Raw genomic sequence first — 27,914 nt, forward strand, 5'->3', positions numbered from 1 at the left:
TGCTATACTGTAGTCTATTCAGTGTGCTTATGTTTTAAAAATGTACATACCTTAACTTAAAAAAGGTTATTGCTAAAAAATGCTAACCATCATCTGAGCTTCTGGTGAGTTGTAATCTTTTTGCTGGTGGAGGGTGCTGCCTCAGTGCTGTTTGCTGAAGGCTGAGTGGCTATGGCAATTTCTTTAAGTAACACAGTGAAGTCTGCCACATGGCTTGATTATTCCTTTCATGAATGATTTCTCTGTAGCATGCAATATCATTTGATGGCACTTTACCCAAAGTAGAACTTTCAAAATTAGAGTCAATCCTTTCAAACTCTGCCACTGCTTTATCAGCTAAGTTTGTGCAACTTTCTAAATCCTATTGTCATTTCAACAGTCTTCACAGCATCTTTACCAAGAGTAGATTCTGTCTCAAGAAACCACTTTCTTAGCTCATTCATAAGAAGCAACTCCTCATCCATTCATGTTTTATCATGACATTGACATTGCAGCAATTTGGTCAAGTCTTCAGGCTCCACTTCTAATTCTAGTTCTCTTGCTATTTCCACCACATCTGTAGTTACTTCCTCCGCTGAAGGTTTGAAACCCTTGAAGTCAACCATGAGCGTTGGAAACTTCTTCCAAACTCTTGTTAATGTGGACATTTTCACCTCTTCCCATGAATCAGGAATGTTCTTAATGGCATCTAGAATGGTGAATCCTTTCCAGAAGGCTTTCAATTTACTTTGCCCAGATCCATCAGAAGAATCACTATTACAGTTACAGCCTTATGAAATGTATTTCTTAAATAATAAGACTTGAAAGTTGAAACTACTCCTTGATCCATGGGCTGCAGAATGGATGCTGTGTTAGCAGGCATGAAAACATTAATCTCATTGCACATCTCCATAAGAGCTCTTGGGTGACCAGATATATTGTCAATGAGCAGTAACACTTTGAAAGGAATCTTTTTTTTTTTTTGTGGCAGTCTCAACTGTGAACCTAAAATATTCAATAAACTATGTTGTAAATAGATGTGCTGTCATCCAGGTTCGTTGCTCCCTTTACAGAGCACAGTAAAATAGATTTAACATAATTCTTAAGGGCCCTGGGATTTTCAGAATGGTAAATAAGCATTGGCTTCAAGTCACCAGCTGCATTAGCCCCTAAAAGCTTAGAAGCTTTGAAGCCAGACACTGACTTCTTCTACCTTTGAAAGTCCTAGATGGTATTTTCTTTCAATAGAAGGCTATTTTGTCTATGTCTACATTGAAAATCTGTATTTTACCATGGCCACCACTGTTAATGATCTTAGCTAGATCTTCTGTAATACTTGCTGCTTCACCATGTACTTTTATGTTATCAAAACAGCTTCATTCTTCAAACCTCATGAACCACCCTCTGCTAGCTTCAAACTTTTCTTCTGACACTTCCTCATCTCCCTCAGCCTTCAGAGAACTGAAGAGAATTAGGGCCTTGCTCTGGAATAAACTTTGGTTTAAAAAATGTTACAGTTATTTTAATCTTCTATCCAAACCACTAACACTTTCTCCATGTCAGCAGTGAGGCTGTTTCACTTTTTTGTCATTCATGTGTTCACTGGAGTAGCCTTTTTAATTTCCAAGAATTTTCCTTTGCATTCACAATTTGGCTAACTCTTTTGGCACAAGAGGCCTTTCAGCATATCTCGGCTTTCAACATGCCTTCCTCACTAAGTTTAATCATATCTGGCTTTTTATTTAAAGTGAGAGATGTGGGACTCTTCCTTTCACTTGAACACTTACAGGCTACTGTCAGGTTATTAATTGGCCTAATTTCATGTCTCAGAGAATAGGGAGGCCCAAGGAGATGCAGAGAGATGGAAAATGACTGAGAACAGGCAAAACACACACCACATTTATTGGTTAAATTCACTGTCCTATATGGGCACAGTTTGTGGTGTCCCAAAACAATTACAATAGTAACATCAAAGATCACTGATTACAGATCCCCATAACAATAATAATGAAAAAGGTTAAAATATTGTGAGAACTACCAAAATGTGACACAGAAACATGAAGTAAGCAAATGCTGTTGGGACTTTCTCAATGCTGGACTGCCACAAACCTTCAATTTATAATAAATGCATTATCTGTGAAGTACAATAAAGCAAGGTAAAATAAAACAAGGTATGACTATAATACAAAATGACCTTTAACTTTTTTTTTAAACTTCCCATTTGGGGAATGAAAAAATATAAAAAGTAAAACTGTGACATTAAAATTCTAAAGATTTTTTTTTTTTTTGAGAGAGAGAGAGCGTGCAAGCGGGGCTGGGGGGGTAAAGGGGGGGGGAGAGAAAATCTTATGCAGGCTCCATACCCAGCTTGGAGCACAATACAGGCCTCAATCCCACAACCCCAAGATCATGATCTGAGCCGAAATCAAGAGTCGGACACTTAAGTGACTGAGCCACCCAGGTGCCCCAAGATTTTTTTTTCTTTAATCAACATCCATGTATTAACTTATAGTTGTATAGACTACCAGCATAGACAGTCTTGATTGGGTTCTCTGCTCAGGTTATCACAAAAAAAAACAAAAATCAGGGTATCAGGCTGAGATCTTCTCTGGAGCCCCTAGGGAGGAATACACTACCAACCTTTTCTAGGCTGGTGGCAGAATCCTGCTCTTTGCAGCTGAGAAATGGTCTAAAGTTCCCTCTTTGTATTTGCTGTCAACTGAGAGCATCTCTCATCTCCTTAAGGTGTTCTGCATTCCTTTTCCCATGGTCCCTCCACCTTCAGACCCAGCATGTCACATTCTTCAAGTGTTTCGATTTTAACTTACTCTTCTTTACCAGCTAGAGAATATTCTTTTTTTTTCTTTTTTGTGAAAGGTATCATGATTAGCTCAGGCTCACATGGTCAGTCTCCCCATCTTTAGGTCAACTGTGCCATATATGACAACATAATTGGGGAAGTGATATCTAATCATGTTCACATGTTCCAGGGCTTAGGGTAGGTCATTGTTGGGAGGCCATATTCAATAAAATTCTAAAGATTTTTAAAAGCAAATCGTTTTAAATTATTAAAGATCTTGTTTCAGTGCTAGACAATCCTAAAAAAGTTCTTTAACCTTAACTGAAATTAAAATTTCCACACTCCGGAGAAACAAAGGGTCTAATTTCCCTTTCACCAGATTAACATAGGTCTTAGGAAACTCGGAATCATTCATCTCTAGGTTAAATATGTTGAACTCACTATCCCAGTTGTTTCATACATTTTCTCACCATCCTGGTCACTCTGAATAGCAAGGGAAACAGGCTTCATTTCTTATGCTAATATCCATAAATTGAATAAATAAAAGGCTATCTTTAGGAGGATACTGAGTTTGGATCCAGGTGCAACTAGTAAATAAGAGCATGGATTTTTATCATCAAACAGCTTAGCTCTGCTGTGAATCCTTGTTCTAGCACTTATTAGCTATGTGACTATGATGACTAATTTTATGTGCCAACTTAACTAGGCCATGGGATACCAAGAAATTTGGTCAAACATTATTCTGGGTGTTCCTGTGAGGGTATTTATGGAATAGATTAACAGATCATTAGACCCAGTACAGCAGATAGCCCTCCCTAATGTGAGTGTGCATCATCCAATCCATTGAAGGCCCAAATAGAATAAAAGGCTGATCCTCAGTCCAGTACAAAGGAGTGAGAAGCATCAACATACTAGACATTTTGAAGAATTTTTATAAGATAGGACATATGAAATCATAATGAGAGGTTAGGGTGGAAATGGCAGAGTTGAGTAGTTGTGAAAGAGGTGGTAAGGCCTACAAAATGTAAAATATTTACTATCTGGTCTCTGAAAAAGTATGCTGACCCCTGGCCAACCACACACACAGGAGAACGTTTCAGGGAAGATAGAGCACTTTAATTCTTGTGACTCCAAAGGGATTGTGGGCTGAATCAACAGTTATGGAGGATAACCTATTAAAAAAAGGTAAAAACTGCCTGAGAGGAACTTGGGCTCCAAGTATGGCGGCTGGAAACCTAAGAGAGGACCCTCCTTAACTGGCTGTTAGAGAAGGGCCTGGCCTATCTGCTTATCCACTCTAAGCAAAGCACACCAATAAGTAAATCATATCACCTACAAAAAACTCTCCACCAGTATTCTTCCCATTTAGGGTAAAGATTTGCTAGGGAAAGAAAAGAGAAAAGCTACTCCAGTAATCTATATTATTTAACCGGTCATATATCAACATGAATGGACAACCAAGGATCACCAAGATTTAAGGAAACCACAGGAATGAAAAAGAAGGCCCATGATGAAAAATAATATAAGCAACTCTAGAGAAAACAGAGGTAATTCGAAGAGGTCAGAAAAAAGAAAAAGAATTCTATTTAACATCTTTGGAGAAACTGCGTAAGATATCACACCTATAAAACAAGATGTATATGAAAGAGTAGGATTAAAAGAATAAAGAGTAGAGTTCAAAGAAATTTAAAATAGAAAGCTTGTCCACCACCACCACCTCCCCCCACATATAGAAAAACCTGAAAAATTGGAAAATGCTTAAGAAATACAGAGTAATAACCCAGTGTGGGTAATGATCTCTCTAAAATAGTGCAGGAAAAGAGACTCCTCTCTCCCCTCCAAAACACACACACACACGGAAAAATAATGGAAAGGACCCAGACAATACAGAGTTGGAGAAAGAAAATATATATATTCCGAGACACATCTTTGATCTAGAGTAGAGATTGTCAAACTAGGGCCCATGAGCCAAATCCTGCCAGCACCATTTTAACAAATAAGGTTTTACTGTAACACAGAATGCTTATTTGTTTACATGCTGTCGAGGCTGCTTTTGTACTAACTACAACAGTGAAGTTAAATAGCTGCAACAGGGACCATATGTTCTGCAAAGCCTAAAATATTTACCATTTGGTCTTTTACAGAAAAAAATGTCAAATCTTGATCTAGAGCTACGCTGTCCAATAGAGTAGCAGCTGGCCAAATGCAGTGTTAAAATTTAAATAATAAAATTAAAAATTCAGTTCCTCAGTCATATCAGCCACACTGTAAGCACGCAATAGCCATATGTGTATAATGGTTATTGTGCTGGATGATGTAGATATACAACATTTCCATCAATACAAGACATTCTACAGGACAGGGCTTATTTGGAAATTACCACAACAGATTACTAGAACTGTATTTTAGTTATTGCTTCAAAAAGCACTGTAGTGCAAAACAAAAAATAGGTAAGAGAAACAGGAAGAAAGATAAAATTCAGAAAAAAACAAATTAGTAATGTTGGAAATGGAAATAATTACTGCATAAATCTAAGATGTCATTCTATGAAAATAGCTTTAAAATAGGTTTTTTAAAAATAATGCTTCAAAGGTATTCAGAGAAAAGAACTGAGAGAAAAATCCAAAGATATAGCATTACAAATGAGTAAATATCACAGATATGGAAGAGATTACAAACAAATTCAATGTAGGAAATGCAATTAATTAATGCTATCAAAATTAAAAAAATCATAAAGAGTGTTTCCTAAGAAAATATAACTTAAAGAAAGTAAGAATAATTATATGGAACAAGAATCACGACGAAAAAGTTTTAAGAAGTAGTATAATAGGTGGCTCCAATTTAGTTCTGAGTTAACAAGGAAAATGTTTGCTCGGATTTTTAATTTTCACCTTATACTGCAAGAAACTTCACATCCAGTATATAAAGTATAAACATACTTCACATCCAGACTCTTAAACTAGAAAACAGCAGTCCAAAATAATATATTTCCCTCTCTTAACACTATTCACTGTACCAAGAATTATATATTTCTTTACAGGGGAGCTTCACTAGTCTGTGTGACACTCCCTGCAAAATCAGATGTAAGAAGCTTCAAATGGAATGGTTTTAAATATATGGCCTTTCCCTGGACTTCCATAATTATTCATACTGAAAATGAACTGATCACATCTCACTAGAAATGTCCATGATAATCAGAACACACAGGCTTAGATTAACACAACATCTTTATGCTTATGAGAGTCCTCAAGTTGACACACGAAAGGAACACCTGACACCAGTCAGTAGTTGTTCAACTCCTTCCTGGGGTTACACACAAAAATAAAGAATAGTCCCAGTTTAGGAGATATTCCAATACTGGGCCATTCTAGCTCTGGAATTTCTTTTTCTTTATCACTAAAAATTTTTAGTGTTCTAGTGTTTACCACTAAAAATGTTTATAGATACATTTACTTAACAAATCTCCTTGAACCAAAACATGTTTACCTTTTGACACATTTACCTTATTACACTGAAGACATGATTATACAATAGATTTTTAAATTTTAATTTTAAACTCCCCAGTTTTCTGTTTATATTTAAACATCCACTAAAATTAGGATGAACATAAGTACTCATGTGCCCTGGACAGTCCCAGATTATACCTGCTTTCCTGGCATCCAATGTAATTAGTTATTTCAGCATTCTTAAAATGTCCTAAAAAATTCATGGGTCAGTGAAGAAATCAAAACAAAAAACAGAAAATATTTTGAAATAAATGTTGATGAAAATATAAAATGTTAAAAATTGTAGGACGTAGCTAGAGCAGTGCTTAGAGAAATTATATCCTTAACTATAAAACAGTATATTAGAAAAAGAAGAAAATCAATGAATTAAGCTTTTATCACAAAGGGGAAAAAAACCAAAATCTCAGCCAATCAAAACTAGTGAGTGTAGAGGAAAAAAAAAAAAAGAGCAGTAATTGACAAAATAAAAAAGTAAACATAAAAGAGAAAATTTTAAAGCCAAATGTAGGGTTTTTAGAAAAAGAATAAAAATGAAAAATCCCTAGCTAACCTAACAATGAAAAAAAAGGAAAAGAAACACAAATAATATCAGTAATTACAGTCATTAAAAAGGTAGTAAAAGCTGCTTCTAGTATAGTGAAAGTAAGCTCATAACAAACTCTCCCATAGATAACAACCATAAACTCAAGACAAAATACAAAAAACAATTATGTGAAGGCTCTACAGAATGAAGAGAAGTAAAGAGATTTTGCTGAAGAGTCAAACTTGTAAAAAAAAAAAAAAATTACCAAAAGGTTTCTTATTTTTACTGATTTAGCTTGAGCACAGAGCAGTACAGGTAGTTAAAACAAAGAAACAAAAGTCATCCTTCTGAAGAACCTGAAAAATCACAAACTAAACAAAGGAATGGAGAGTCCAGAAAGTAATCTACCTAATCAGTGTCACTTTATTTATTGAAAGAGTTATGATTCTATATAGCAATGAAAGAATTGTTTTTTCAATAAATGGTGGTAGGTCAACAGGCTATCTATATAGGAAAAACAAATATACCTTTACCCCTGCCTCACACCAATGGAAAAAAAAAATCAATTCTGGCAGAATGCAGATTCAAATATTTAAAAAGTAAACATCAGGGCTTTTAGAAGAAAACACTGAGATCATCTTTGGAATCTTGGAGTAGGCAAACTTAGCTATAAAGCAAAAAACTGATACATCAGAATATATTCTGACTAAACATGAAAAACTAAATATGAAAAGGTGGGGCGTGTCTAGCTGGCTCAGTTGGTGGAGCATGTGACTCTTGATCTTGGGGCTGTAAGTTTGAGCCCCATGATGAGTGTAGAGATTACTTAAATTTTTAAAAAGAATATGAAAAGGCAAGTCACAGCCTAAGAAAAGATATTTGTAATATATTTATTCCCAAATGGACTTTTACCCAAAATATAAAAAGAACTCCTAAAAATCTAGAAAATCCAACAATCCAACTTTTAAAAAAATTAGCTAAGACACAGACTCCTCACATAAGAGGTTTATCTAAATGGCCAACAGCATATGAACAAGTATTTATGAGTACTTGTTCTCATTACTCGTTAATTACTCATTAAAAAGAGAGAGAATCTTTAGCTTAACTCACTGATTAACGAGTAAAAATCACTCCAAATCCAAATGACAATGTCATACCACAACCCTTCAGAAAGGCTAAAGTAAGAAAAAAATATTAACTGTTGGTAAGGATGACAGGCAACTGAAATTCTCAAACATTCCTGGTAAGAGCGTAAATTGGTACAACCATGTTAGAAAGATATTTGGCCACCAATAGTAAACTAGCCAAATCCCTTTCAAAGCAGAATGAATAATGAATTGTGATATATTTACACAGTACTATAAAGCAATAAATAATCCACATCTGTACAAATTAGTACCAATCATTTCACAAATATAATGAGCAAAAGAAGTCAAACACAAGAGTAAACAGTGTATGGCTTCATCTACATAAAGTACAGAAACAGGTAAAGCAAATCAGGACTTTGGTTTCTCTTTGTGAGTGTACTAAAAGGAAGCAAAATGAGATTACATGGGGTCCAAGAACTCCCTCTGTACAGGCATGACCTTGACATTTATTCATTCAATCATGCTGCCAGAACACCATCAGACCCTACAGTAAGCCTTCACAATATCTCTGTTAATATGGTTCACCTGCATAGTCACAATGGTATACAGACCCTACATCTCAGAAGCCACTGAAAGACCAATTGGAGAGTGCCCATTTCAGTCATGAGATGCTGATTGCTTACCATGACCAACATGTTTTTTGGTATACCTTAAGTGGGTTGCTGCAGTCTTTCAATTATATTTGAAGACTTCTCAGAATACCAACTTGTTGGAACCGTTATGAAAATTGTCCCACTATGTGGCAATAAGGGTGATATACATGTTGTCTATGGAATCCTCAGACTGGAATTTTATACAGCTAATTTCATATTAAAGCAGTTTTAGAGTTAAAATAAAATAGAGAGAAAGATACAGAAATTTCCCACATACTCCTGACTCCACAAACGTATAGCCCCCATTATCAATGTCACTCACCAGAACAACACATTTTTTACCAAGGATGAACCTACATTGATACATCATTATCACCCAAAGTCCACAGTTGACATTAGGATTCACTTTTGGTGCTGTATATTCTATGGGTTTGGACAAAAGTATAATGACATATCCATCATACAGAACACTTTCACTGCCCTAAAAATTCTCTGTGCTCTGCTTATTCATCTCTCCCCTCAACCACCTCTGGCAACCATTGATCTTTTTACTGTCTCCACAGTTTTGACTCTTCCTGAATTCCACAGAGGTGGAATCAATATGTAGCTCTTTCTAATTGATTTCTTTCACTTAGTAATTTGCATTTAAGGTTCCTCCATGTCTTTTCATAGCTTAATAGCTCATTTGTTTTTAGCACTGAATAATATTCCATTGTCTGCATATACCACACTTTATCCATTTGCTTACTGAGGAACATCTTGGTTGCTTCCAAGTTTTGGTAATTATGAATAAAGTTGCTATACACATCCATGTGCAAGTCTTTATGTGGATGTTTTCAGTTTCTTTGGGTAAATGTATAAGAGCATGACTGCTGGAGGATAGGGTAAGAGCATGTTTAGCTTTGTCAGAAATCTCCAAACTGTCTTCCCAAATGGCTGTACCATTTTGCGTTTTCATCAGCAATGTACGAAAGTTTCTGTTCTTCCACATTCTCATCAGCTTTTGGTGTTGTCAGTGCTTCACTGGCCCCTCTAGTAGGTGTGCAGCAGTATCTCAATGCTGTTTAAATTTGCATTTCTCTGATGACATATGATGTGAAGCATCCTTTCATTTGCTTTTTGCCTTCTGTATGTCTTCTTTGATCAAATGTCTGTTAAGGTCTTTGGCCCATTTTTAAATCAGGCTATTTATTGTTGAGTTTTAAAGAGTTCTTTGTATATTCCGGATAACAATATTTTATCAGCTATAACATTTGCAAAAATTTTCTCCCAGTTTGTGGCTTTTCTTTTCATTCTCTTGACATTGTCTCTCACAGAGCAAGCGTTTTTAATTTTAATGAAGTCAAGCTAATCAATTATTTCTTTCATGGATCACATCTTTGGTATTGTATCTAAAAAAGCATCAGATACCCAAGGTTCTCTAGGTTTTCTCCTATGTTATCTTCTAGTTTTATAGTTTTGCATTTTATGTTTAGATACGTGGTCCACTAGAGTTAATTTCTGTGAAGGATGTAAAGTCTATGCCTAGATTCTTTCTCTTTTTTTTCTTTGCCATGTGTATGTTGTTCCAGCACCATTTGCTGAAAAGACTGTCTTTGCTTCATTGTGTTGTCTTTGCTCATTTGTCAAAGATCAGTAGATTATGTGAATCTATTTCTGGGTACTCTATTATGTTCCACTGATCTATTTGTCTACTCTTTTTCCAATACCACACTGTCTTAATTACTGTGGCTTTAAGTAAGTCTTGGAAGTCAGGTAGTTTCAGTTCTCCAACTTTGTTCTTTTCCTTCAATATTGTGTTTGCTATTCTGGGTCTTTTGCCTCCCTCTCCATATAAACTTCAAAATCAGCTTGTCAATATTCATAAAATAGCTTCCTGGGATTTTGATTGGGATGGCATTTGAGTCTATAGATCAATTTGGGAAGACTGACATCTTGACACTGAGTCTCCTATCCATAAACATGGAATATCTTTCCATTTATTTAGTCTTTGATTATGTTCATCAGAATTTTGTATTTTGTAGTTTTCCTTATATAGATCTTGTACATATCTTTTTTTAGATTTATGCCTAAATATTTAATTTTTTGGATACTAATGTAAATGACATTGTGTTTTTAATTTCCAATTCCACTCATTCGTTGTTGATATATAGGAGCTGGTTTTTTTCTTTTTTATTTTTTTTGAGAGAGAGAGAGGGAGCAAGTGTGCACACGTGTGGGACAGGAAGGGCAAAGGGAGAGGGAAGAGAGAAAATCTTAAGCTCCATGCCAGACATGGAGCCTGACACAGGGCTCAATCTCACAATCCTGAGATCATGACCTGAGCCGAAATCAAGAGTCAGGCACTCAACAAGCTGAGCCACCCAGGTGCCCTGGAGCTGATTTCATCTTGATAGCAAGGAGAGATGGCTTTACTGAGAATGTGTAGGCTGAATTGAGATTTGAAAGTTAAGCAGAAGTTAACTAGTGGCCTTTTGGAGGAAGAGAACATGAGAGAATAAGTAAATGCTAGAGTGCAGAGAGGAAATTTACAGAGTGATGTGGCTAGAGAGGCAAACGGAGGGAACTACATGCAAGTGCTTAATAAGTATTGTTTTTATATTATCAGGCCTCTATTTTGACAGGATTAGGATGGCTCTTGAATGAAGAATATACTGCAGGTGAACTAAAATGAGGGCTATAGTCTCAGAATGGATTAGAAAGCTCTTAAGAAGTAAACTCCATAGGTCTTAGTAATGTAACGGAAATGGAAGAATGATGCTTGAGAGAGGACCTGAGGGTAGTGAGGTTCCTTGTCTTAGGCAACTAATTCTGGAAAATGGTCCTATCATTCACTGAGATACAAAACACAAGAGGAAGTTCAGTCTGCAGCATTGAGTTTGAAGCCCCTCTAAGAATTTCAAGAAACTGGTAAATATGTGAATTTATAATTCTGGAGGTCAGAGAAGTGACCTGGACTATACATGTTCGTCATTGATATATAAATGGTAACTGAGGTAATCGGACCAGATAAAAGTAAGGATATGGACTAAAAAGAGAAAATGGTCTTAAGGACTCCACGATTTAATGGCAGAAAGGAGGGAAAAGAGCTTATTTTCATTTATACTGTTTAGCCATTGAATTGTCCCCCCAGCCTTTCAAATACTGATCCTTCTCCTGTGCTACCATTGACATTCCTTCTATCTCATTTAGGTCCTTTTCTTTAACAACTGTCTAGAATTATTTTCCAGTGCCTTGTTTTCTCTCTTTAACAACAAAACTCCTCCCCTAAATGTTTGTCATCTCCCTCTATCCCCCTTCATAGCAAAGCTTTCTAAAATGTAAAGTGGTCTATTTTTATGGAATATTCAACTTCATTTGCCATTCAATTCTAAATACAATTATTTGACTTTTCAGTTTACTACTCCATCAAATATTCCTTTAACAAAGCCTGCAAAACAGTATTACTAAATAAAATAAACACTTTCCAATTCTTATTTTACTTTCTTTTTCTCTGCCCAGGTTTTAAATGTTATGTTCCCCAAAGTTTATTCTTGGTCCTTTTTTCTTCTCATTTTAAAGTATACATTTCCTTGGTGAGTTTATCCACCCCTTGGGGTAAACTCCCATCATGTACTAATTAATTTCAAATCTGTATGTTTCATCTACAGATCCCTCTCTCACATAGCCCAGTATTATTGGACATCTCTACTTGGATGCTCCTAGGGTACCTCCAATTAAACATATTCAAAACAGGGGCACCTGGGTGGCTCAGTCGGTAAGCGACTGCCTTCGGCTCAGGTCATGATCTCAGGGTCCTGGGATGGAGCCCCGCACTGGGCTCCCTGCTCTGCAGAAAGCCTGCTTCTCCCTCTCCCACTCCCCCTGCTTGTGTTCCCTCTCTCACTGTCAAATAAATAAAATCTTAAAAAAAAAAACATATTCAAAAACAGATTCCAAAAACTCATTTTATCATCTCCCATTCCCTAAAATAACCAACACCATAACTACAAAATTCTGTTTTCCTTTATTCTTTATCCTCTGCCATCCACAAACCTGCTCAGAAATTTGTTAGTCATCTCTGATTCCTCCTGTCAACTTTCCTTGGTCACATCAGTTCTACTCCTCATAGTAATCTCTTAATTCATTCCATGCTTTTTATCCCAACCACAGTCAGCCAATCCATTCTCTTCTGGTAAACTCTTAGTCAAAACCTAACAATCAAATATGATCGTTATGTTGTTGCTTTACTTAAAAATTTTCAATAATTTCCCATTTCCTATTATTTTTACAAAAAAACAAGAGCCACAACCTTAAAAAAAAAATCAGTTAGACCTTTGTCTAACTTCTCCAGTCTCTTCTTAGCACTATGTGTAAATCATGAGAACTACTTGCACAGAAGCAGTGAGAGCAGATTTGAAGGAATAGTCTCCCCGTTCTCTGTAATGGCTTCCATGGTCTATTATGCCCTCATCTTTTACACTTCCTTCATCACACAGGTTAAACGTCCCCCTCAGGAGAAGCTTCCCAAGGCTCCTCTCCTTTCTCTCAGTCCAAGTTAGGTATTCTGCATGTCCTCCATAGCACTTATAATATACTTTATTATCCTATTTACCCACCTACCTCCCCCAACTATGAACTCAAGTAAAAAAGAGACTAAGTATCCTTTCTCCTATAACCTGAATGCTTAGCATACTCCCTGGGATTTAGTATGTGCTCAGTAAATAATTGTTAATTATTAATTAAGTTGTTTTTAATCATTATTAACACCACACCTAAACATACCCTTTCCACAAATACCTCATTTATTCCAATGTTTTATATTCAACTCTACATACTTGTAAATCCAAGTATTTGGCATTATTTGCTTTGAAGGCAAAAGTTTTGTCTTTGTAAAAAAATTAAGACAGATTAAATTTATTCTATGATAATGTTATACGAAAGATACATCATTTCAAGAATGCCTTGTTGTGCATATATGGCATGCTTTCTGAATTATAAAGTTGAAAAAAAATTCTTCAGTTCTAGTAATACCATAAACAAAGCATCATACCACCACTTTTAGAAAACTAAAGGACAAAGTAAATGGAGAGGAAACAAGGGAATATGTAGTAAAGAAGCCTATAAAATTTCATTACTATTTCAAATTTTTCCAAGCAGCAAAAATATCCAAGAAGTTTCCATTTGAAGTTAGACTGTTTTGTCCCTTTTTGTTTTGATCTTCTCAGCACTTACACACTGCAGGAAAAAATTAGCACATATTGTCCAATGTGTTCACTTTAAGCGCTATGCTGTTTTCTATGTGTTAATCTTATCTCCCCCAAATGAGAACATTTTTTACTTTATAGGCCTAAAGTGACACATTAGGTCTAAGCAGACAGTAAGCACTCAACAGCTATTTATTGAATAATTTAGATTACAAATTTATACTGAGGAAAGTTTCTAAATGAAAGCATATAAACCCTGATTAAGCTTTCCAGTTGGTACATTGCTAAATAGTAAGGTGGTTTGTCTTATTTTCTTAAGATTTTACTTTAAATACAAAAACAAAACCCACCAGCCACTATTTCACAAAACTAATTGCAATTTATCAAACAGAATCAGCCAAAAAGTTTTAACAAGTCACTGAAATTTAAAACAATTCACTGGCAAGAATTTCAATGAGGTTTGGATAGATATATTTTTAAAATATCATAGATCACTGTCAAAACCAGTAATTCAGTAGCGCAGGCACGATTTGGGAGTTTTTAGACATTTGTCAATCATGAATACCTTTAAAAATCACTTACTCCTCCACACAGCTCTTTTTTAAAAAGTTTTAAATCCAAAGACACAGCTCTAAATGACATGTTTTTTCCGCACATAAAATTCCTATGCTAATAAAAAAGCTCTCAATTCAGAGTTCACAAATCACTAGGAAAATAAAGTACATACACATCTGATACCAGTTTTTTGGGGGAAAGAGACCTAAAGTATCTTCTGTTCTTTGCAGCTGCCTTAACAGCAAATGACAATTAAATGTGTGAACAAGGTTGTCAGAGTAACACTTGTCATTCACACTACTTATGGTAACGCGCCCCAAGACTTCCAGAAGCACTAATTAAAATTAACGAAAGCTTCTCACGGGGACTTGTCAAAGAAGTACATTTTGTCATTTGCTGTTTGAGACAGGAAAACCAAATCGCCTCAAAGCTCAAGTTTTCCCTCTTAAGGTCTAAATCCAACCCACCTGCCTGCCACTGAACTGTCGAACTGTGCCCAGATGCTCAGCAAGCAACTCTTAGTAAGAGTTCCAATTTCTTCAATATAACACAACCATTCCGAGAAAAACAAAAAACAAAACAAACAAAAACCTGATGGTAAAGGCGGAATGAATTTTCTCTCAGAAATCAGAAAAGAAACGGGCGGGGGAAAGTATCTTTCCTTTTTCCTAAGGAGCGAAGAAAGGTGCAAGTTCCCATTGGTAGTTACTGGATATGTCGCTCCACTAGCCTCTTCTTTAACTCTGCGTGAATGAAGACACCCAAAACGAGAAAAATGTTAAATGATCTTACCCACCTCTAGCCCCAAAGAACCAAGCAACACTCTCACCCAGGACTCAGGTGGGCCTTTCTCACCTGGGCCCAGCAGAAGTCCGCGGTACCTACGTATAGCGCACTTTTCAGCAATACTCCTTGCGATTGGTTTACTCGGAGGAGAGCTCTCAATCCTATTGGCCACGGGAGCGGTGATCGTGGGCAAGGAGGCGGGTGTTTGGGGCTGGCTCTGACAGGCCGGCTGCTTGAGTTCCCAGAGTTCCTATTGGGTCAACGCGGGAAGCTCCAAGATGGCGGCAGTGGCGACCTGCGGCACCGGCGCTGGGAGTACTGGATCTATAGTGGCTACAACCAGCAAGAACAACGTCACCAGTTTCCAGAGGAAGGGTCCTAGAGCAAGCGGTACCGACAGCGGCTGTTCTCGACTGGTGTCCATCGCGGGCACACGACCGTCGGTGCGGAATGGACAGCTGCTGGTATCTACCGGGCTCCCAGCCCTGGACCAGCTCCTAGGTCGGTTCAGAACGGAGATGTGGGCTCAAGAGAGGGAAAACTTAGGGAGGGCACCTGCCAGGAAAGCCACCCTAACCTCATATTTCTCTCTGGCCCCTCAGCCTTCGGACTTGGAGAGGATAGTCCGGTCTGATAGAGATGGAGGGGAGGAAAGGTTGCATGGAGACTCCTAAATGCTGTTATTGCTCCCACTTTCGACTGTGTTTCTGGCCCACCAGCCTTTTCTAGGTTACAACGGGATCCCTACATGGTTTTATCTAGAAATACTACCTAGTAAGGGGGAATCATTAATATTTGGAGACGGTTTGGCCTTCAACTCCAGGATCACCTCCTGGTCTCTGATTGCACCCTTCTGCCAACCCCAGGTAGCTTGTGGTTTCGCCTAACCTACGAAAGTTTGTGTCATTGTGAGAGATGGGCTTCATTAGAAAATGCTGAAAAAAATAACTTCCCCTCTTACACCGCCAGGCTGCTTATTTCCTGGTTCTGAATCTTCAAACAAACTCTTGGGTTTAAGAGAATGGATGTTAAAGAATTATGTGGGTACAAAGTAGTTAAAGACTGTTGATACTGATGGTCATACCAGTATCTGCGTTAAATATATGTGTATATATTTTGTTAATTTTTTCTCTGTATATTTTGCTTCCTAGAGTTACATTGCAAACGATATGTTTAAAGTTAATTCACATTTTAATGAGAAAAAAGAAGTCCAGTTCTTAGGCTTTCCTGTATAATCTCTGCAATTTTTCATGAGAAGCCTGCTGAAGAATAGCTTGTTTCATAACTGTTATGTTGCAAAGATTGACCACATTAGATTGATAGGACAGAGCTGCTGTGTTAATAGAGCTTGTAAATTAGTTAATTACTATCAGAATGTTGCTTCATTAAAATTGGTCTATGTTTATATTTCATAACTTCTATATAGTGTGTGATATGTGTCAGTTAAGTCTTGTACACTTTCATAAAATATTACAAATGCCATTGCTTGTTCTTGTACTACACTTGAAATTTCTCTCTGTATTTTTGCCCCTCAAGGTACACTTTTCGTATAGGTTTAGTGCAAAGGAAATTGACAGGGCAAGCAACCTGTGAGAAAGCACAGCTTCTTGCCTCTGTTATGTCATGTTCTTAACTGGATCCTGGTTATTTCTACACAAATTTAAGTATTTTCACGTAATTGTTTCAAGTCTTGCTTTCCTAAATTGCATGGTACTGAAAACAAATGATCCAAAATATCTAGTTAACAAATATTTATCCCAGCTTTTTTCCCTGTTGAGCTTTACTTGGTGTCATCCTATATTTGAACTTAAAGTTTGGAAGCTGTTCCTAGTCCTTACTGTTTTTTTTTCCCCCTAATTCAATGGGGATATGTAACTTCATTCATTTGATCCTGAATCTCTTCAAGCGAAAAGGTCACATTTCTGACATTTATACCTTCATTTTCTTATTAGAATAACAAAATTTGCCTAGCACAGTTCCTGGCACATAGTTGATTCTCATTAAGTTCTTGGTTGGAAGAGAAATGTGTAGGAAAAAAAACCTGAACGAGAGATATTGGAAGGGGTAGGGGTAGGATGACTTATGTGTGAGCTCTAGAAACAGACTTAGATATAGTGACATGAACAGAATCATAAAACTAGAGACAGTGTAGGCTGATCTTTAGGCTTCAAATTTAGTGTTCTGCACTATGCTACAGCTGTTTCAAATTTTTGAGAACTCTTTTGAAGTGGCTTTAAGCATTTATCAAACCTAAGACTAATGATTTAAGTGAGTCAAAGCACCCACCAAAAAGTTAACCTAAAGCACCTTCGTAAGTGTTTCTACAGTGATATAAACATGAACTGTAATATAAAAATCTTCCAAATTTGCTTGTGAGGGACACTAGTATTTGACTGTAACAAGCTTATGCTAAAAATTGGTGTTCGTTTAAGATAGTTGGAATAGTTTTCAGTTTGGGGATATTTTGAACTATGTTTTTCATGTATACAGTTAACTCTCAAAGTGCACAGAAGAGGTTGTTATAATAGGAGTTAGTACATTTGGAATAATAAATATGTCCAGAAGTATTTTAGTTGTTAAGTTCTTAATGGCATTTTTGTATTATTTTTTATTTTGTATGGCTCTGTAGAGCAAATCCGTTCATTTGTTTTTCATTAAAACATTATTTGGAAGTGAAACATTTGGCTGCTAATGTGTATACACATAAATATAAGTAATTCAGATTATATTGTTATTCTAAAAAATTGGACTCAGATTGTGACAAGCCTAATATAACCATATTGTGACAAGATATAATTATAATAGGATGTTATGATATCAGAATGGTGAAACTATACTATGACATTGTGATTGTTGCCTAAATCTATTCTGTGGTTACTGTAAAACAAGTAAATATTGTAATGTCACTGCCATGCAGTGCAGTGATATTTTGCTACTGCCACTGTGATGTCAATGTAATTTTAAGCATAGATTCAGAACATATTTAAGTATATTTTTAAATATATTATACAGGCAAATTGAATGTTGGTCATTTGAAGATATGCTTATATTTCCATTCCTACTCCCAAGTGCTTCATGAATTTGACAATTCCCTATATCAGCATCTTTTAAACATGATCATATCAAAAACTTTTGTTCTGACAACTTAAATTTAGTAAATATTGATATACATTTCCCAAGTTGACCACATTGGAATTTTTCAACTTGTAAGTTTTCTAACCTCGCTTCTCAACCCTGTCCTTCCAGGACATTTATGTTGTTATATGAGGACACTATATATAAATATTTCAATTCCCTTCTTCCAGGAATCGCCAAAAAGTTTACAGTAAATAAGGGATTCTGGCAGAATTTCTTTTTTTCTAGGGTAAAAGGTGTAACTCATCTTAGGATCATATTGTCTAATCTGGGGGAATTCTCCCCCAGCCTCATCCTTCAGGTTTGACTGGCTTATTTTATGTGCTGTTTGGAATTTACTCAATTTTGACAGTCAGGTGAATGGGAAGATAGGGATTTGGGATAAAGAAGAGTCCAGGAAGAATACTCCAAAGAAGCTTGATGGTAGCTGCCATTTTCAAGGCTAATGTCAAAAAGTAAATACTGGTGGGCTTATTTCCTTTGTTCCACTGTATCTTAATTAGAATGTGGGATGTACGTTGAGTTTGGACTATATATTAAAAGTAATCCTTATTTTTGTGATTATGATAGTTTAGCAACTGATGGCTATATATTTAAGGAAAATGTAGCTTATTTGTATCAATATATAAAATTGATGTAATTTAAGAACCATTCTCACTGTTAATAGCTTTTCTATTTTGTTTCCTATATTTGCCCAGATAATAGTTGTGATAATCAAGAGTTGTCAGGATGTTTCCTACCTCCCAGAGAGAGAAGAAAAAGTAGGCTTGTTAATGAAATAAACTGCAATTTAATTTGAGGTATGGCATTAATTAAGTAGTTCAGGACATTGCTATGAACAAAGGAAGGGATATGAACTTTTTGTACATTGCATTTTCCCTAAAATGACCTTCTATAATTTTATACAAAACTATTCCTTTATAGAAAGGAATGATATAAATCACTGTTATCTTTTATGACTTTTATTTCTTTTCCCTTTTGCTTTCTGTAACTTTGAAAAAGGAGAGGCCCTTACAAAGTAAGGTATCACTTCTGGGTCATTATATCCTAATATATTAATTTGACCTTGCTCACCCAAAATTAATTAATAGCTTAATTAGAGATTTGCTTTGGGAAGTGTATGGGGATTGAATTTTCTCCCTTTAATATAATTTTCTGTGGCTCCTGGCTGGCTCAGTTGGTAGAGTATGTGACTCTTCATCTCAGAGTCATGGGCTCAAGCTCCACATTGGGCATGGAACCTATTCAAAAAAATAAATAAATGAATAAATTTTTTTTAATTTAAAAAATCATTTTGTTACTATTCACATGAATAAAATAACCCTTTCCATCATATTTTAAAAATCCTAAAATCAGAAGATAATTGTCACCTAGTAAGATCTTAATTTTCTGGTAATGTTTTCTGAAGTATTAGATTTTTTTTTCTAGTTTAAGACAAAATGCAGTGTTATTTCTTAAAATGGTAAATTTTGATGAAATTAAAACTTTAAAATATCAAACTTGCAAAGAATCTTCAAGCTTTCAAACTCATAATCTTGTATGTTGGTAAACTATTCTACCTGTATTTTTAGTAAGCTGGAGATAGACTTCTTAAGGAGATCTATAAGTAAAACCAGGAGTTTATTTGCTTAGTGACTTAAATGTAGTGATGATTTCTCTAAGATCTGATTAAAGAGGAGAGGAGACCGTAAACAAGACCATTTTACTCCTTATGTTTTATCACAGAAATAGGATGATTGCTTCCTTACCTATTAACCTGCCAAACATTTTAGTGAACTAATGGGAAAAGATAGTCTATTTTAATTGGGAACTATTAATTGGAACGGTGTTGCTTTTGAAATTAAATAAAATTACTAATGGATTTCTGAATTTAAAGATCTATTAAAATGAGCTTTGGCTGAATGTATCATGTCAAGATATCCTGTCATGGTTGGTTGCTGAAGCTTTTTATTTTTTGATGAGTACATGGCTACAAACATTCAAACTTACTTACAGTTAGAACCTCAGTATATCACGTGAGATATATCAAAATACCTTATACAGAGTTATTTTAGGGAAATGTGAGGTCTCGTCACCCTGAAATTTGGAAGAATAGAGGAACTTTGCTGCTATATATGTGTATATATATATACATGTCAAATCATTTTCCCTCATACATAGAATAAAAGTTTGATTTTTAAAATAGTTAATCAGGTGGCTTCATCTTATTCCCCATGACCAACCTTCAATAAATGACCAAGCTTTATTTAAGCCATCCAAATTTAAGTCTAGTGAATTTACATGATAGAGCCCTTTAGAAAAAAAGATAATTGCCTTTTTGTAAGAGAAGTCCTGATAGAATATTCAGATGTCTGATTAAAGTCATTAAAATGTCCTCATTTGTTTTAAGTAATGTTCAAATTTTCCAAACATTAGAAATTTAATGTACATAAGATTTAAAATTAGGTGGCATTTCCTGAATTATCTGAAACTGGATTATTTGTATAATTCTGACAGAAAATTACCTTTTTAGTCTTCTCTCATTTGTGTAATGCTTTGCTTAACTAGTTCATCAATGGGAAGTATTCTTACTAATTCTTACTATTATAGTGATCCCTATTTATCAAATAATGGTATATCTTTAATGAAAAATAAGCCAGAATGGTAACAGCTCTTACTGAGTACCTCTCTGAGCCAGACACGTGAGCTAGGTATCATTTCCTTTAATTGGGAAACTATTCCTGGATCTGTTCTTAAAGTCCCACTGTGAATGACATTCACAAAAAAAATTCTGTATCTAACTATTTCAGTTGTAGGCCTTATATAAATTCTTTTTTTTAAATTTTTTATTGTTATGTTAATCACCATATATTACATAATTTGTTTTGGTGTACTGTTCCATGATTCATTGTTTGTTCATAACACCCAGTGCTCCATGCAGAATGTGCCCTCCTCAATACCCATCACCAGGCTAACCCATCCCCCCACCCTCCTCCCCTCCAGAAACCTCAGTTTGTTTTTCAGAGTCCATCATCTCTCCTGGTTCGTCTCCCCCTCTGACTTACTCCCCTTCATTCTTCCTCTCCTGCTATCTTCTTTTTCTTTTTTCTTAAAATATGTTGCGTTATTTGTTTCAGAAGTAGAGATCTGTGATTCAACAGTCTTACACAATTCTTATATAAATTCTTAACTTCAGGCTACATGAATGTAGACCCAGAGATGTTTAGATAAGAAATCTAAATCTTTCCTATAAGAAATAGGTTAAGGAAAGAAAACTAGGTAACTTTTTAATAGTACATGCTCTAGACACTGCAGTATCTGTTATGTACATCTATTAGTTTGTCTTAAATATACGCAGAATGGTGATTGGGTATTTAAATGCTTGTTTTTGCATGTAAGAGAGAAATAACTGGAAAGTAGTTTAAAAGGCTCAAAATGCATTAAAAGTGCTCAAAATGGATTAAAAAATTAGTAGTGGTCTATATGTAGCACAAACTATAAAAGTAGACATTTAATCTAATCTTAGAGAAAATCTTTTTGCTCAGATCCTTTATGGTTGTTATCCTATATATTTCAGTTTATGTGAATCTTTTAGTTAGAACAAAATTTGAAGTTATCCTGTATAGCCTGGTATGGCTTTAAATGCTATATTGAAAGAACCTATCTAAATGTGAAATTAAAATATATATTTAGTCCTATAACAAATCCACCTAAACATAAAAATACATAAAGTACTAGTTTTTTTTTTAAATCTTCTCTAATAATTTGAAATATTCTATTTAGAGTCATAAAGTCACCAAATGTTGCGTTGTATTCTGTGTTCATGTATGTTATCAAATTTCAAACTCTTTGAAAGATAACATTTATGCATATTTGCAGGGCAAAAGTAAACACTATCAAAGGAACTTTTCATACTTAAGTTTTTCTATATAATGTTTGCCACTACAAAATTTGTTGGAGGAAAAGTTCTTTATTGGTATTCTAAATGTTTCTTTCACAGTTTTATGCACCAAAACCAAAAACCACTGGTAGAATTGTCTTCAATTGTCAAACAATTTTGAGTACTTTCTTTTTAAATTACTTTAAATACATTTCATTCTTTGATATACATATTTTATTCTTTTTTAAGTGAATTTGCTAGTATAATTTATAACAATAGTAATACTTTGACAAATGTTTTTACAAATGTTGCACAAAATATTTGTACTCAAATGTCTTTTTAGTGTAGTTCTTGTTTTCTACAATTTGATTTTAAATTGATTTTTATTGAACCACTATTTGAGTTATATCCTCATAACTGTATTGTCCTAATTCAGATATTCAAAAGAACATTTTCTGCTATTAAAAATGTATTTTGTGATTGTGACTTTTTTGTTTGAAATTATGAAAATATTGTTTATTTTAAATTCTAAATGTATTTAAGAATATGTCCAGTCTTTGTGTATATTATTCATATTGAAAAAAAGAATTACTTTTAATTGTCAGGTTTTTCTTCCCCCAAGACTTATTAAATTTGAGTTTAAATATTAAAGTGGAATTTCTATTATAATAACCTTTCCTATGTTGTACTTCTGTAGTATTAAGTTACTGTGAACATTTAGGTCTTGGCTATTGAGTTAATTTATTAACAGATACTAAATATAACATTATTAGAACACGTAACCACAGTTATGTTGAATGCTGCATGGTCCTATCACAGGAGAAGGGAGTATAGTACAGTATATTATGAAAGTAATTGTAATGTGTAGTGTATAATTACATATAATATGTAATTATTTCATAATAGCACCTTAAGCAAAGTATTGCAAAGGTAATTAAAATGTTGTTCTCATCTGCAATTTTAAAGTTAGTCAAGTTGCTGTCCTTGATAAAGCTTAACTTTTATGCTAAAGTTAATGTGTATGAAAGGGTAGATTAATTTTCTTCTTTGTTTTGTTTCATTTCCAGGTGGAGGTTTGGCTGTTGGAACAGTTCTTCTAATTGGTTAGTATAGCATACACATTTTGTTCTTCCTGATCAGAGTTTTCTATTGTGCATAATGACTTCATGGGTTTACCTATTCTGATATTAAATATATAACTTTCTGTAAGAGTTAAGGTAAATTAGAAAGGAAATACCTTAGGTTTTAATTCGAATTCAAATGTTGATTTGAACTTGAAATAAATGAAGCAAGTATGTCTGAAAATATAACTCGGGTAATTTAAAAATGTTCACAGTGCATTTTCCTCCATTTCTTTTTAAAAAGGTTAAAATTAATGCCAATTGATTTTTTTTAAATCTCTGTGTTTATAGTGGGATTATTATAGTGATTAATTTGAGAAGTTGATGTACCAATAAGTCCATTGTACATATATCATACATTTTTATTATTTTCTTCTTATTGAAAGAAAAGTAACAGATAAAGCATATTTTTTTTCATGTTTAAGTGTCAATAGTTCTGATTTAATTATATGTACATAATCTGATTTGCCTTATTGTTTAGTTTAGATCATAGAATCTGGAATTGAAATAAGCCTTGGCAGTTATGTAGTCAAAGAGCCCAACTAGCCATAAATCACTTTTCCATCATTGTTGACAGTATCAAACACAATTTGAATACATATTATATAAATTAAAAGGCTCACTACTTCACAAAACTATGCATTGTCATTGAAAGTACTGTGATTTATTAGAAAGTTCATTTCTTTTAAAGATTTTATTTATTAGAGAGAGAGAGAGCAAGCACAGGCAGAGGGAGCAGCAGAGGGAGAAGGAGAAGCAGAGGGAGAGGGAGCAGCAGAGGGAGAGGGAGCAACAGACCCCCTGCTGAGGCAGGAGCCCGTGGCGGGGCTCGATCCCAGCACCCCAGGATCACGGCCTAAGCCAAAGGCAGGCACTTAACCGACTGAGCCACCCAGGTGCCCCAGAAAGTTCTTTATATTAATGTTTAATCTAAGTAATTCAACAGATTTGTTGTTTCTAATTTTATTCTCTGATGTAATACAGAATTAACTTATGTACTTCATCACGTGACACTCTTAAAATATTTGAAAATATTTTATTACCTCAAATCTTCTCTAAACGAAATAGAGACAGGTTTTTAAACTGTTTTTTACGTGTTGTAGTTTTCATGTTCCTCACTCTCCTGGTTGTTCTTTTGTCATACCTATCATACTGGCATTGTCTCTTCAACTGTACTCGCAACTGAATACAATATTCCAAATTTACTATGCCTACACTCAGCATATTGAGACTATAAAATGTGATAATTTAGACAGAATTATTATTTCTAGGAACCAATAAAATTATTTTATATTCATTGACATCTCTTAAGGTAGCAATGAAATGTGTTACTCTGCCCCAGGACTGCAAAATGGTGCTGTTTTAAATTTGGTATGTACAGAAGCATTTGTCTAATAAATGAAGCTCTATCTGGAAAACTCAAAAGAGATGTGTAGTACATCTTATTCCCCATCTCTGCTGGATAATTAATTAAAGACTAATGATAATAGTGAGAGCTGCCCTAAAAATCTTACTATGGGTCAGTATTGTGCTAAGTGTTTTACTTTTTAGATTTTACTTATTATTTATTTGAGAAAGAGCACAAGTGGGCAGAGGGACAGGGAGAAACAGGCTCCCGCTGAGCAGGGAGCCCATCTCGGGGCTCGATCCCAGGACCCTGAGATCATGGCCTGAGCTGACGGCAGACGCTTAACCAACTGAACCCCCCAGGTGCCCTGTGCTAAGGGTTTTATACATGGTTTTTCCATTAATATAACAACATTGTAAAATGTTACATGTAATCCATATTATTCTCATCTTATACTTTAAAAAATAAGGCTCACAGGGGTGAAGTACCTTTCCCATTATCACACAGCGAGTGAAAGAACTAGGATTTGAATTCTGGTATGACTGAAAAGCCCGTGTTTTTATAACTGTGCTCTGTAGCTTTCTTACATGCTTCATTTAATAGCCATAAACAGTAAAATAGGAGTTTTGTACCTTTTTAGAATAAAGTTTTAAATAGTAAATTAAGCCTACATTTGTGGGTTTTTTCTTTTAATAAATTTTCAAATTTCTAAACTTGAAAGAACCCTCAATTAATTCACAATAAGGACAGAAGTTGCAGCAATGCCAAAAAATTCTTTTTTTTTTTAAGAGAACAAACTGGTGGTTGCCAGAAGAGATGATGGTGGGGGGAGGGGGAGTAAAATGAGTGAAGGGGAGTGGGAGGTACAGGCTTCCAGTTATGGAATGCATTAATCACAGCGGTGAAAGGTAGAGCATAGGGATTATAGTCAATGGTATTATAATAGGGTTATTTGATGAGAGATTGTAGCCACACTTGTGGTAAACGTAGCATAAAGGTATAGAATTGTTGAATTAATATGTTGTACACCTGAAACTAATGTAACATTGTGTGTCAGCTGTACTTCAACAAAAAAATTAATAATAAAATTAAACTTTTTTTTTAAAGATTTTATTTATTTGGTAGAGAGAGACAGCAAGAGAGGGAACACAAGCAGGGGGAGTGGGAGAGGGAGAAGCAGGCCTCCCGCTGAGCAGGGAGCCCGATGTAGGGCTCAATCCCAGGACCCTGAGATCATGACCTGAGCCGAAGGCAGACGCTTAATGACTGAGCCACCCAGGTGCCCCAAAATTAGATTTTTTAAAAAAGAAAAAATGTTCTTATTTTACATAATCACCATTTCTTCATTCCAGTCAGAAAGTTTTGTCTCCATAATAGTAAAACAATATAAAAGGCTATTAAGATTTTTCAAGTGTGCAATATTTGTTAAAGATTGATTTATACAGTAGCAGCTTATTGCTACCTAAAATATATTAATTTTTAAAAATCATGCTATTGAGTCATTTTGGTTCTGTGTTCAGTCATCATATTTGAACGCAACCATTAATTTCTATGCAGCTCTTGGTTGCAAAATACCTGCCAAGTTCTTGCCAGCCATTCACTTCGATCACTACAATATAATTTCCTGGACACTTACCTAGGGCTTAGTGCCCAAGTCTCTGAATAATAGACAACATTTAATAAAAAATTAAGTAAAATATGTTCTATAAAATATTTGTGCCACCCATTAGTCTTTAAAGTACTATTTAAGAACCTGAGGTACAGAATTATTCCTAACAGTAGACAAAAGACGGAGAAATACCCTGTAATTGAGAAGTTCTAGAAATGGTGATGTCAGTGTCATTTTTAAAAACTTATCTTTTAGTAAATAAAGAATGAATGAAGGATTTTATGGACAAAATATTTCAGTTTTAATGTCAATAAATAAATACATAAAATACAAAGGGATATGTAGAGAATATTAGGTTGTCCTTTGAGGTGCTCAGTCCCTGTACTCAGAGACAATACTGTCCTGGTATCCTCCCCAAATATTTCTACTGAAGTAATAAACATGGGGACACTCTGCTTTTTCCACTTAATACATCTTAGAGATCAGTCTATGTGCAATTATATGCTATTCTAACAACTGCATAAGATTTCATTATATGGATGTGCCATAATTTATTTAAATAATTCTCTATTGATGAATCTAAGTTCCATTCTTCTATTGCTAACAGTGCTATGTACATAATCTTGTATATAAGCTTTGCAAACATTTGTAAATATCTGTAGAATAAATTCCAAGATACAGACTCGCTTAGTTGAGGCATGTTAAATTGTATTAGATATTATTAGATTGTTCTCCGAAGAGGGATATGCCATCTTTTACTTCAGTCAGTCAGCAGTTAAAAGAATACACCGGTGAGTTCACCTTTACCCTTGACAACACTGTGTATTACCAAACATTTAAATCTTTACTAGTCTAAACAAGTGAAAAGTGAAGAATGGCATTTCCTCATTTGGGCCTGGGACTTTTCGCTTTGATGACTAAAAATCTGGAATTACTATAATAGTTTTTAAAATGTGCAACTAAATTTTAATTCTTTTCTAAAGGGGAAGTATCTGTGAATGATACTAAGGATCCAGTGGTGATAGATAATTCATTCAATAAATGTTCATTGAACACATGGGTGTATGCTAGATATTGGGGTTACAAATATAAATCAGATACTCTCTTCCCTTAAGGAACTTTGCACCTATGGAGGAGACATAGGTAAAGCAAATAATTACAATATAATAAGTTAAATACCATAATAGATGTGTCTATTATTACATTTTAACATGGGTTGTAGCTAGAACAAGGGGCTGCTATTGATTTTTGTATATTGATCTTATAACCAGCAACTTTTGGAATAGTTTATAGATTCACTTGAATATTATGAGTAGGCAGTCATCTTCTGCAAATATTGACAATGTTACTTCATAACAGATTTTGTTATCTTGCAATTGGGTGCTTCCATAACAAATACTAAAAAATAGGAGTGTGGCTTTGGAACCAGGTAATAGGCAAAAGCTGGAAGGATTTTTGAGGAGCATATTAATTAAAGAAAGCCTAAATTGCCATGAACAGATTGTTAGTAGAAATCTGTACTCTGATGACACTGCTAGTGAGAGGGAAAAGAACTGAGGTCCATGTTACAGAAAGCTGAAGGATGGGGCATCCTTGTTATACAGTAGCAAAAAGCATAGTGACATTGTTGTCTGCAGTTGTATGGGAATAGAACACATGCCTAATGAACTTGGTCTAGCAAAGGAGTTTTTTTTTTTTATAGTGAGTAATAAGGAAAAGCTCAGACAAGAATAACTAAAGTATAGCAACAGACTTTTTAAAAAGTC

At 34.9% G+C, this 27,914-nt stretch overlaps 2 protein-coding genes across 13 annotated transcripts in view; one reads left to right on the forward strand and one right to left on the reverse strand.

Annotated features, from left to right (window-relative positions):
- IMMP1L (inner mitochondrial membrane peptidase subunit 1) overlaps nt 1–15,202 on the reverse strand; it is a 74,686-nt gene extending 59,484 nt beyond the window's left edge. For 2 of the 9 annotated variants that reach the window (XM_027578768.1, XM_027578769.1), the window contains exon 1: nt 15,087–15,202. The gene's annotated coding sequence lies outside the window, so the exon portion shown is untranslated. Of the gene's footprint in view, nt 1–14,757; nt 14,854–15,086 lie in introns of those variants that run through there. The other 7 variants (XM_027578774.1, XM_027578778.1, XM_027578772.1 and 4 more) reach the window with 7 other exon arrangements.
- Nucleotides 15,203–15,336: 134 nt separating this feature from the next.
- Nucleotides 15,337–27,914, forward strand: part of ELP4 (elongator acetyltransferase complex subunit 4) — a 253,090-nt gene continuing 240,512 nt past the window's right edge. For all 4 annotated transcript variants that reach the window (XM_027577883.2, XM_035722875.1, XM_035722877.1 and 1 more), the window contains exons 1-2: nt 15,337–15,577; nt 23,138–23,173. In XM_027577883.2, coding sequence (XP_027433684.2) covers nt 15,355–15,577; nt 23,138–23,173 — 259 coding nt within the window. In that variant the 5' untranslated portion in view covers nt 15,337–15,354. The remainder of the gene's footprint in view (nt 15,578–23,137; nt 23,174–27,914) is intronic.

Source organism: Zalophus californianus, chromosome 11, assembly GCF_009762305.2.
Source record: "Zalophus californianus isolate mZalCal1 chromosome 11, mZalCal1.pri.v2, whole genome shotgun sequence".
NCBI classification, from domain to species: domain Eukaryota; kingdom Metazoa; phylum Chordata; class Mammalia; order Carnivora; family Otariidae; genus Zalophus; species Zalophus californianus.